General features: G+C 44.3%; 1 protein-coding gene across 3 annotated transcripts in view; it reads right to left on the bottom strand.

Moving 5' to 3' along the window:
* Nucleotides 1-1222: 1222 nt before the first annotated feature.
* The window catches only part of LOC111141768 (regulation of nuclear pre-mRNA domain containing 1B), a 50374-nt gene continuing 39014 nt past the window's right edge, over nucleotides 1223-12582 (bottom strand). For 2 of the 3 annotated variants that reach the window (XM_022494573.1, XM_022494572.1), the window contains exon 7: nucleotides 1223-3857. In XM_022494573.1, the coding sequence (XP_022350281.1) occupies nucleotides 3708-3857 (150 nt within the window). In that variant the 3' untranslated portion in view covers nucleotides 1223-3707. The remainder of the gene's footprint in view (nucleotides 3858-12582) is intronic. The other variant, XM_022494574.1, reaches the window with a different exon arrangement.

Genomic DNA, 12582 nt, shown 5'->3' on the forward strand with positions numbered 1-12582 from the left:
GCTCCTGGGAACCTAGGATTTGCCGTTCAGTGTTCTCAGACTTCGGTCCTGAGCTTTTCTCCTGCAACACAACCACCCCAAGATTTTAGGGCTGGCAGAGAACCCAGAAATAATTTAGTGCAATACCGTGTTTCAGAGGTAAGAAAACGGAGACCCAGGGAGGGAAGCACGTGGCCCGGGAAGGTCACACGGAGAGTTAACGACTCTAATCACAAAAGTTAAGCATTTTGACAGATTCATGAACTCTTAGGCAGTTCCATCTTCAGCTGAGAATCTTTCAGTCATATTTTGTAGCCTGAAGTGCTAATTAAACCCAAGGAATTATGGACTTACTATTTATAGGTAGGAGTGGAGGCATTAAGTAGGCCATGAAACCTGTGGACACAGGAGATTCTGTCTCCTGAGACTCACGTGTCACAGTCAACCTTTACATTTTAAGGCAGGACTTCAGCAATGCACGGTTTCAACTCCCCTGATTCTGGACTTGGCCTTGAACTGCACTTTAGTTTCGAAGGACCACAGCTACTGCAGCCTTCTTGCATTCCCAGATGGGGAGCCCCACTTTTTCGGGCCAATATTGCCATCACCCAGTGGAGAGGTTAAAATCAGCCTTTCAAACCAATCAGTTACTTAGAAAGGCTGTATTTTCAAACTGTTTTCCATTATTTCAAGTTCTTGCCAACGATGCTCAGCCAACGTGCCTTCACTGAGAGTGAAAGGAAAAGAGAAAGGAACATACCACCTGGATTAATGATTCCTCACATTTCTTCTTCTTTTTAACTGTTTAGAGTGGCTTTCATTGGATTCCCAAAATCAAATCTCTCTCTGGAGGCCCAGCAGTGTGAACAAAAGTGCTGAAATCAAAGAACTTCCAAGTCTGAATCTGTCAGAGACTGTGGTACTGGGGAAAAACTCATTTAACCTCTCTCCATCGGTTCCCACTTCTGTACAGTGAGGATAAAACTAGGGAGGTACCTCTCCGGGGCACTGTGTGGATTGGCTAATTAAAGCTAATTAAGCCCCTGGAAAGAACCAGAAAATACTATGTAAGTGCCGAGTATTTATGGGCCACTAACAGTCACAAAACTCCTAAGGGACAAGATTCTGTGCAGACGGCGCGATCCCTATTGGTGGGTCCTAATTACCGGCTGCTCACGAGGAAAGCAGCGGGCGTTCTGTATCAAGGCAGGGAAAAGAAACATCACACAATGTCGTTCAACAACACCATCTTTATTCAAAAATATAGATCTATGAGACATTTCAGAATATACTGCTGCCGCCACTGACAGCCTATACTGCTAAATAAAGTCCTAAATTAATATACAAATTTAAGCTTTAAAAATATTCTTTAAGAAAAAAACAAAACAAAACAAAGAAGAATGCAGACTTTCTGAGGAATATGACCTAAAGGAAAGGTCCTTTGAGGCCTATGGATGCCCTAAAGAAAGAAAAAACACAAAACAAAACCACCCACCCCACCCCACCAGATCACCTCATACATACAAGGAGAAGAAAGGGTCATTTAAATTAAACAAAAGAAGTAATAAGCACACTTGGGGAGGATCCGGGGAGAATTAAGATTTAAAAAACAAAAGTATTTCATTAAAAAACAAAACAAAGCCCCAAACTAACTTCCTCATAGGAAGTCCACTAGTAACAGGTGTTAGGAGGCCAACACATTCATTTACATAATTGCTACAGTTTCATTTTTTGCTCTTGCTGTATTAATTATGCACCAATTGCTGGTCAAACTCAATCAGATAAAACACAGCAGTGGGTGAAATCCATCACGTTATGACGCTTTCGTCTAGCTGATCAGAGCAAACATCTACTATACCCTTTTGATTCATGGCTAGTAAAATTTCGCTTCCTCGGCGAAAGCACAGAGAATGTCCGAGATGGGTCCGTTCCAAAGCAAGCTCACACGCGGACTAAAGCAGCGCACCAGATGGGGAGCAGGGCGCATGTGCACAAACAGCGAAGACTCGACTTGATCTTGCAATTTTAGTTAGGTCACCTACTGCCCTACGGCCTCTGGGAAGAAAAACTTTATAGTTAGAGACTCATTAATTTAATAATGACAGGACAACAGGCAGTGTCAATAAGCAAACAACACACAGTCCATAGTCAAATCCGAAAAACAGCTTAAATGCTACTATGTTCTACACAGAGTTAAACTGACACCTGCTACGACTTTCCGTCGTTCTCACTTCACGGCAGGAGGGAGAGCTTCTTAAAGGAAAGCCTGCCACACGTTTAAAACACAGGCTATGTTTCAACATGTTTAACATGTAAAACTACAAGTAATTGGCTTTTTGGTAATCCTGAAAATAGCAACTCAAAATAATGGAGATTCTGCGGCCCCCACCACTGAATTCCTTCTTACAGCTTCTGGATTTCAGCCTCTGGGCTCTACTCCTATTATACTACTGGGGCAAATTGTTTTCTGCCCTTTCCAATGTCAAAAATCAGCCTGCCGAATCAGAATGATTTACAGTTAGCAGGCCTAACCTTCACTAAAAGCAAGGTAAAAATCCTCTCTGACTACGATATATAGTCATAATGTCAGCTGGCATGATAATGGAATTAAAACCCCAAATTAAAAATCCCTGACTTGCCCCCCTTCCTCTGCCCGAGATGAGCTATCCTGTGACAGCCCATCCGAGGACCCCTCCCTCTTCCAGGCACAGGGGCGTGTGGTGGCCAGTGGCTCGCGCAAACACACACATAGGCACAGTGTCGTATTCGCAAGGGACATACTCAAGTTTACTCACCATACTGCAGACACGCGCCCAGCGAAGTAAATGTTAGTGTGAGCCCTGCTCCCCGAAAGACATGGGTTGAAAAAGCAACAACACCTGTGCAGAGCCCAGACTCTTAGTAAGTCTCAGCTTTTGGGGTCCACCAGTGCCATTTCTAATAATTGCCTTCACAACCAATCAGGGCCAAAAGATCAGGTTTTTAGGAACGTTTTCTCTGACAGTGGGTGGCTGGGAAGGTTGTTTGTAGGAACCTGGAGCAAATAACTTATTTTTAACTCATGCTTGTGATCCCTGTTACTCTTGTTTCTGAACTGTGACTGTGTTCCAGATCAGCTTTGAATCTTACCGCTAGATACCCTAGTCTGCTTACAAAACAAACGCACCTCACCTCTGACTACACGTCACTAGAAGTAAGGGAAAGGAAGGATGAGATTTGGCAAACTCTTTATGGCAAAGCTGCTTGACAGGTGAGCCTCCACCCTCTGGGATGGATGGCAGCCAGGAAAGTCCAGGACTCCAGCGTAAGTCCTTCAGTGGAGGCCCGTACTGACCTTGAACAAGCCCAGTTCAGAAAAGAGAAGTTGCTTTCATGACACAATGCTGTCATAAGCGACAAGATTCTTCTGAACGCTTCCAGAAGTACACATGATTTTCGTAACTTCTTGGGTGTAAAGAGAGAGCTAAGAATGGAAACCCGACAGGGGCATGAAAACATGAAGTGGGAGCGTTTGTACTCCTTCCACATACGAATCCAAACTGGACTCCACTCGCCACTGTTCTGAATTGTGCTCGAGAGAGGACGGAGAGGAGAATCAGAGTCTGTGGTTCTTGAGGCTGCGGGACCGGGATGGAGGGACAGAACCAGGGGCCACAAGGTTATTTCCAGCCATGACTTGCCCTCTTCTTTCTGCTGGTAGAGATGGGATCTGGGGCACGACATCTGTCCTAGTCAGTTGAAAACAGGTCACCAGCAGAGGGCAGTGGGGCCAAGCCTCCCGTGACGTTGGGCAGCAATGAGAGGTCTGGCAAACTCTGAATATGGGACTTCAGTTCCTTGCGGACCTGGGTGACCCGAGCAAGCTTCTGTTTATATTCCTAAGGAGACAAAGAGAAGACAATGTGGTTAAGTCCGTGTGTGCTGACCAGGCTTAGGGAGCCAATACAGATACTCTCAGCTTCTTGCTCTACGTTCCTCCCAGCAGACTACCCCTCCCTGCTTCAGCCAAACTACAGTGTTTGGGTTCTCAGAAGGAAAAAAAACTCGACATAAAAAAGGAAAGCAGAGTTCAATACTGGCAACAGTGAATTAAATGGTATTTCGCTTCACACTTGAGATTTGGAAGGAAAAACAGTGACACTTCGTATTTGCATTCTCTTAATTGGTTCTTATCTATTTCAAAACACCTTATAAAATAAAATACAGATTCTCAGGCTTTCCAATTATCCTGAGGGCTCCACCTTGACATCCCTAGAAAACTCGATATAAAGCAATACTTAGTGTTAAACTGAGAGAGTAATCCAGTATCAACGAGCACCACAGAAGCTCGAGTCCCCACTGCCACTGCCTGCGTCCAGGACTTCGTCATTCCACGCCTGAGCAACTGGAGCGAGGCCCAGAGGAGGCCTTCTGGGAGGCTCCCCCAAACACGCCAGGCTTATCTTCCGGAAGACCAGCTTTCATCAAGCTACTTCCTTAAGAAAGTGAAGCGGGGACCATACTCTCTCCGTGACTGCTCAGAGCTCCAGATCTGCTAAGACTAGCTCCCGCCCGCATGTATTTCCTACAGTTTCCCAATCCCCTGTGCACAACAGGCCGCTGCCTGCGTGCGCCATTGGTTTGGGGTTCCCCTCAAGCCTGGAGGGGGATCTTTCTTCTCCTGGTCTCAGGGAAGTTCTGCCTCCCTGTCTCCCCAGGAAAAGCTTTCCTCCTCATCCAGAAGACTGGTCCCCACCTCCACCGGTCCTGGAGACCTCCTGCACGCGGCGGTGCATCTGAGCCCCGAACGGGCTACTCTGAGGTGCTCTCTTCACACAGGTTAGACTCCTCCGCTCCTCTAAAACAGGACTTCCCTGATGACAGGAACCTGGTGCACTACTTTCTTTCCTCCCAGCAAAAGGCACCCTTGGTAAATCTGGATGCAGTAACAACCCTGAGCCTTGTGAGGTGTTTATGGCCCCTCTTGGGGCCGGTTTTTTCCCTTAAGAACAGCTGTGTCACCCTCCTCAGTCTTTCCACAGAGACAGAAAGTTCCTGAGGACGGATCCCTGCGGACTAAAGCCTCTCCTGCAGGAATGTAACAGAAAGCCCACAGAAGGGGCCAGGAGTCAAAGACTGGGTTAGTTTTGGCTCTGGCTCTGGCTCTAACTTGCTCTGTGATTGTAGGTGTGGCCTTTCGCTTCCTTTGTCCTCACCTTCCTTATCTGAAAGTGAAGGAACTGCCCACTCACAAGACTGTTCTTCAAGTTCTAGAATCCTTTGTACCAGATACGTTCTACACACTTACAGAGGCAGAGAGTTTGAGGGCACATGCTTAAGCACTCCTGGGAAGGATAAGACAGGAAACAGGTTAAATGAAGAGGTCAATCTGTAAAGACAAAGTCCAGGCAAGGAGGGGGAGAAGAGATATGGAAGCACGGGCAGGGAGGCTCTGTGCCCACATTAGTGCCAGCAGTCAAGGCTTCCACCTAAAATGAGAGCTGCTCACACAGCCATGGGATGGAGAGACAGGGGCAGAAAGTGAGCTCTCCTGGCATCCCATTTCTTTCCTTTGTAGACCTAACGCAACTAAAATAATGACTGACGTAAATTATAATGACACCCCCATCAAATTAGTGAGCTTCACGAGGCTAAGACCAAACCCATCTGCTTTACCCATCATCCCATGACCAGCAGTACCCTGGAAACAGCAGGTGTCCAACAGTTGCCCAATAAATTAACAATACATGAAACAAAACATTACAAGCACATCACATTAAGTAATCAGCTTTCATTCTTGAAGCTGGTAACTAATTTCAGATCTGAGGATCTAAAATGTCAAGGTTTCCTGCTCTTCCCTCTGCAAACATTTTTCTTCTTTGGTTTTTTATACTTCAAGGGAAATTAACAGAGAAGACTAATTCTCTATTACTGAACATGGATTCATTTAATAAACTTCTCCTGATTCTATGTACAAAGAAGGAAAAATAGTTACTAAATAGTTATCCCTTGCTCTCTACCCAAATCCTCTGACCAAAGGTGATAGACAAAAACCACCCTGACTTGGAGCCATCACTCCTGGCAGCTACAGAAGGCATTCCTTAAGAACAGTCTGAAGATCATGAGCAGACCTGGGGTCAGAATCCAAGGCTCTGTACTCTGGAGTGACACTCACACTAACTTAGCAAGTCCATCTGAGTTTAAAAGGGAAGGCAGGTGATCTCATTAATTAATTAATTAACACCACCTTAAGTTCAAATAATCCTCTCCTAGGCAATCTTTTAAAAACAAACAAACAAACAAACACCATTTGTTCCTGTCTGGAGGTAGGGAGGTTGGGAGGAGGTAGGCTGCTATTATATCCTAAATATCATCAAAGAAACTTCATTTTAATTTTAAAGGAAACATGTTCCCCATTAAAGTCCTCTCTCTGGGCCAGTCTGAAAGCTGACAGATCCTGTACACACCTCCTCATGCCACTGGGTTACTCTTTCCACAGGGATTTCTACTTTCAGAGCAGGTGCATGAGCCTAGGAGGAGGACGACATCACTACAGAAAGGATGAAAGTAGGACTATCAATGAAAAAGATTAAAAAGCAGGGAGTTTACATTAGCAGACAAGACAATGAAATACTAATCAGGTGTAAATCTAACAAAACATGTACAAGACCCATATGAGGAAAACTACAAGACTCTGATACAAATAAGAACTAAATAAATGGGAGATATTCCATGTTCATGAATAGGAAGCCTCAGTATTATAAAGACGTCAGTTCTTCCCAACTTGATCTACAGATTCAGTGTAGACACAGTCAAAAGCACAGCAAGCTGTTTTGTGAATACAGACAAAGTGCTTCTAAAATTTACATGGAGAGGCAAAAGACTCCAAATTGTCAACACAATATTGAAAGAGAAGAACAAAGTCTGACACCATTCAACTCCAAGACTTACTATGAAGCTACAGTAATCAAGACAATGTGATACTGCCCAGAGAATAGACAAATAGATCAATGCAACAGAACACAGAGTCCAGAAATGCACCCACATCAGTACAGTCAACTGATCTCTGACAAAGGAGCAAAGGCAATATAGTGGAGTGTTTTCAACAAAAAAGTTGGAACAACTGGACACTCACATGCAAAACACCAAATCCAGACACAAATCTTATGCCTTTACAAAAATTAACTCAAAATGAATCACCGGCCTAAACGCAAAACACAAAACTATAAAACTCCTAGAGAACAGGAGAAGTCAATCTAGATGATCTTTGGTCTGGTGATGACTTTTAGGATACAACACCAAAGGCCTGACCCATGAAGGAACACACCTAGGCTAGACGGTACTAAAATTTTCTGCTTTGCAAAAGACACTGTCAACAGAATGAAAATGACAAGACACAGACCAGGAGAGAATATTTTTATAAAAGACAACATGTGTTATCAGAGAAATGCAAATTAAAACCAGATACCACCACACATCTATTAGGATGACCAAAACCCGAACACTGACGCCACCAAATGCCAACAAGGAAGTGGTGCAAGAGGGACTCTACATTCTGGTGGGGATACAAAATGGTACAACTGTTCTGGAAGACAATCTGGTGGTTTCTTACAAAACTAAACCTACTCTTACCATATGATCCAGCAATCATGCTCATTGGTGTGTAACTCCAAAGGAGTTAAAAACTTGTGCCACACAAAAATCTACACTTAAATGTTTGTAGCAACATTTTTCATAATTGCCAAAACTAAGAAGCACCCGAAGCTCTTTAGTAGGTGAATGGATTAACAAACTCTAGTACATCCAAACAACAATTTTGTGGCATTAAAAAGGAGGGCTTTATCAAGTCATGAAAAGACATGGATAAATGTTAAATGCATATTACTAAGTGAAAGAAGCTAATCTGAGAAGGCCACATACTGTATGAGCCCAACTATATGACATTCTGGAGAAAGCAAAACTATGGAGATAGGGGTTGTGGGGATGCACAGGCCAAGCACATAGAATTTTTAGGGTAGTGAAAATACTAAAATGATGGGCACATAACTGTCATACATTTGTCCAAACCCACAGAACATTATGACACCAAGAGTGAGCCTTACAGTATGGACACTGGGTAATTAGGACGTGTCAGCAGAGGTTCATCAATGGCAGCAAACGCACCACACTGGTGGGGGGTGGGGGGGTGAGAGGGAGTATATGGGAAATCTCTGTACCTTCCTCTTATTTTGCTGTGAACCTAAAACTGCCCTAAAAAATAAGCCAAGAGGTCTAAATGCATCAGCAAGGGTAATTCTGAACATCCAAATACAGGTGAAGATCGGCTTGAAAACTGTTAAAACATGCAGCTGGCTTAGCTGAGATAGCTGAATGACCTCGTTTAATGCTTTGAGGAGAAATGAGTAGGTAAGAATTCATGGCAAACTCTGACTAGGTCAAACTGAATAATGATAGTAATTTTATAGTCCCCTAAATAGATCAGGTAGTAACAGACTCTGATCTCCAACCTTTTTTTCTTTTTTTTTTTTAATATAGATTCAGTCTTTTCCCAAACAAAGTCATCTATAAACGTCACCATGGACAAACAAGAAAATCAAGATTGAATCCAAACAAAACCATCCCCCAACACAATTCCAGCTCTCACTTGCCTTCCACTTCTCCCGCTCCCAGACCCTCACTGGTCAGGCAGTGGCACTTCCCCACTAGCTGCCTTCCCAGTTTTTCTCTTTGGTTCAGGACAGGCAGGGGAGAGAGATCATGAGAACCCAAGAATCTTTCTTCTCAACCTACCAGTCTGTCTTCTAACAAAAGTTTGGTCCACAAGCTCTGCTGGTACAAGGTTACAAACTGTGCCCTCAGCAGAAATCCAGCTTCTTTTCATGGTATCACTAAAATCAATGTGATGAGACGCGTTCAAAGTCTTCTGACTCATTTAAGTACACTATATCCCACAACCTCTTTAGTACATCGAGTACCACTCAGCTAGAGAAATGATGTGGCAAGGCGGTCACATGCTCCTTGTTTAAAATACCTGACACTTGTGTGCAATAGAGGACTAAGCCTTTACTCTAACACTCAACGCTACCCTGCCTGGGAGAGGAATGCGCAAGATCGGGACCTGCACGATTTCTATCAGTAGGATGGCGGGGCTGCCCGGCCTTCTCCCTCTCTTTCTTCCTCTCCATCACAATTCACCATGGCTCCTCTTTGTACTCTTGTCTTCAGATACTTGCCATTCCCCCACTACCTATCTTCAGCAAGAGGAGAGAAGGCAAATCCAAGTGGTCCCGCGGCTAGTCCTTCCCTGCTGCTGCATAATCTGTGCCAGGCTGGTGGCAGAGGCGGGGGCCGGGCTCCCGTTCGGCTGCATGCGCCTACCGCACGCAGCAAACCCTACCTCTCCCACGAGAGACTGCAGGGAGCCATGGAACAGGCGAGAGTTCTATCAGACTTGCTGCTGCTACCTTCTGTGTCAGGATCCTTGAGAAGGGGAGAGGGAAGTGGGCACCTGTGATAAACTGCCTGGGTTTATGTGACTGCCAAGAAATGTTTAAAACGCAGAGGGTGAGGCCCAGTGTGCAGTTCTGAGATAATGCCTAGGATTTATGATCCTGGCAAAGCTCTGGAATCCTGCCCCACAGACTCTCTGAACTTGCAGCAGAAAAAGCGTCCAACACCCCCTGCTTCCTGTGGATCCAGCTGACACTGTGCGAACACAGACCATCATGGAGCACCAAGACAACCGGCTGAAGGGAGCAAGCCCTCCACATTCTTTGCCTTTTTTGGTTAAGAGCAGCAGGCCAGACCTGACATGCTGCAGATGAGCTCTGAGATAAGAGGGTTAGAAATGACAGGGACTGACACTGCAGTGACCTTTCTATAGGAATTTCATTTTTCAAAACAAACAAAATTATAAGCTTCTCCTCCAACCAACTCCTATAAGAAATACTGACATAAAATGTAAACATCCTCAGATCTATTTTTTTTCTGGCCAGGAAGTATTTATGAAAGAAAAATTATGTTAGAAAGAACATCACAGGCACGGGCTTGATTTGATGAGACAAGATTTCCAGTATCAAGACCAATGTTTTCCTTTATCTGGCCCTGTTGTGCTATAGGACATATGGTATATAAAAACCACCCACTGCTCGGCTACTCCCAATTAAGAGTCATAAAGGGTTATTATGCACGAAGAAGTTTATGAAGGGCCCTGTTTTAAAGGTGACCTGCCATACCGAATTTAAGTCAAAGAACTGCTTCATCAATGAAGACTGAGAGCCATGCAGAAAGGGGAAGCTGCCCCTCACCCTAAAATGATTTCACACCCCGAAGTCAGACCTCTTCATCCTGCCAGGAGGCTTATTACTTCTCGCCAATAAAGCTCAGAGGAGCTCCACTTAGAAATCACAGCCTCTACTTATACTACAACACTTCTCTTTCTTTCGTTTTTTTTTTTTAGGGAAAACATAGACATCTTCAGACTGAAAATAAGAATGCCGCTCTTAACTTCTCTTCAAGAATCTATGCAGGAAGATCTGCACCTCCCCCAGCCAGCTCCCCGCTCCCACACGACTCAGTGGCAGCTGCAGCATTTCAAAATGATACATTCTAGGGGGTCGCAGCCGGGCTGGAGCTGCTGAGTAAGATGCTGGGGAAGACAGAAGAAAAGGAGGAAGTTGCGGCTCCAGCTCCAGTGCTCACGGCCTCTCGTCTCCATTACTAAACCCATAAAAAAGGTAAACACAAAGTATTTCCCAGAAGGGAAAATGACAGAATGGCTACAATTAGAGGAATGTTCTCGGAGCGATCCAACCCATCACTGGGGAAGTCAAATGGGAAGGGGCTTCGCAAACTTGGAACTATACTACAATTTGTCTTCAGGGTATTTCTTTCTCCCCAGCAGACACTCTACACAAAAGGTTCAAGGGAGCGTCTACTGCTACAGCAAAATCTCCCCCCCCCTTTTTTTTTAAAGATTTTATTTATTTATTTGAGAGAGAGAGAGAGCATGAGAAGGGGGAGAGTCAAAGGGAGAAGCAGACTCCTGCCGAGCAAGGGGCCTGATGCAGGACTCCATCCTGGGACTCCAGGATCATGACCTGAGCCAAAGGCAGTCGCTTAACCAACTGAGCCACCCAGGTGCCCCAGAAACTCCCTTCTGACAGGGATTTGCAGAAGCAAGAGAAGAAGAATAGAAAGATAGTGTCTATATATAATTAAAATTAATAAAAATGAAACAAAAAAAGTGAATTTTAGGACTGAGCAAATTTCCCAACTTTAATGTACTCATAAAGCTAAATATTTACAATTTAACAGATGTCCGTAAAATGCTTTTAAAAAGGATTTATTTTGGGGCATCTGGGTGGCTCAGTCGGGTTAGTGTCCGACTCTTGATCTCGGCTCAGGTCTTGATCTCAGTCATGAGTTCGAGCCCCGCAAGAGAAAGATTTAAGAATGCACCTGGGTCCTCCAAAAAGAGAGAGAGAGAGAGATTTATTTTAAAAATGTACCTGGGTCCTCCAAAAATGCTTACATGCATACCATGGGTCCCTCATTACATAAAACCAGGTAAAACCATGATTCTAGTACAAGAAGAACTATTTACTATTTATAGTTAAGTATTTTTCTTAGGGGCGCCTGGGTGGCTCAGGTAGGTAAGTGTCCGGCTTTTGATTTCAGGCTAGGTCATGATCTCAGGGTTGTGCAACTGAGCCCCACATCTGGCTCCAAGTGGAGCGTGGAGCCTGCTTAGGATTCTTTCTCTCCCTCTCCCTCTGCTCCTCCCCTCCATTCGTGCTCTCTTTCAAAAAAAATAAATGAGTTTTTGGGGTTTTTTTTTTTAAGTCAAATGTCAAAAAAATCTAAGTTTTATGCAAATAACAAAGCCCCCACAAGCTGGCCTTCTTAACAACCATTTTTATGGAAAACCAAGTTACTGATGTTGTGCAAACATCAGAGATACAGGCCTTCCAATGGTTTCTCTTTCTGAGCCAAATGCTGACAGAGTCAAGTCTTCCTGGAGGGCAGCTAAGAAGCAAAGGGTAGAAATAGAAAGGCAAAGGACAGTTTCCACACGGAATAATTTTAGGCAACATTTATTATTTTAAGTGCTAGTAGGTCTGGCTGGGGCAGCGTGTAGATTACTGCATTACAACTGGATATAGTTTTCTCTACAAGGAATGAAAAGAGCAATTTCTTTCCAGAAGCAAAAAAAAAAAGAAAAAAAAAAAAGGGAGGGAAATAACATTTCCTGGCTCCTCCAAAAGACTAAGGGTATATCGCATCTCTCCCACCAGAAGATTGCTGTGATGGTAAGTATGGAATCAGAAAACCCAAGTTCAAATCCTATTCTACCACTTGCCTGTGATGCACCACAGAACACCTTGCTGAACGAGGCATCCTTACATTTAGGATGGGAATGGAGACCTGCCTGCACCATGGGGTGATGCCCGATCTGAATGAGACCAGGTACATGCTAAACTGTTCAGTGTGAATCAGCACATCTCAGGGGGAAAGAACCACCACTACTCCCACGTTTTTGTTATAAGCAGCCCTTAGTCTTCCTGACCTACATATTCAGAAAAGCCATGCAGAACGGAAGAAAAAGAAAAGTGCCAACGGGAT

This window comes from Enhydra lutris, unplaced genomic scaffold, assembly GCF_002288905.1.
Source record: "Enhydra lutris kenyoni isolate GAN:26980312 unplaced genomic scaffold, ASM228890v2 scaffoldscaffold6, whole genome shotgun sequence".
Classification (NCBI taxonomy): Eukaryota; Metazoa; Chordata; class Mammalia; order Carnivora; family Mustelidae; genus Enhydra; species Enhydra lutris.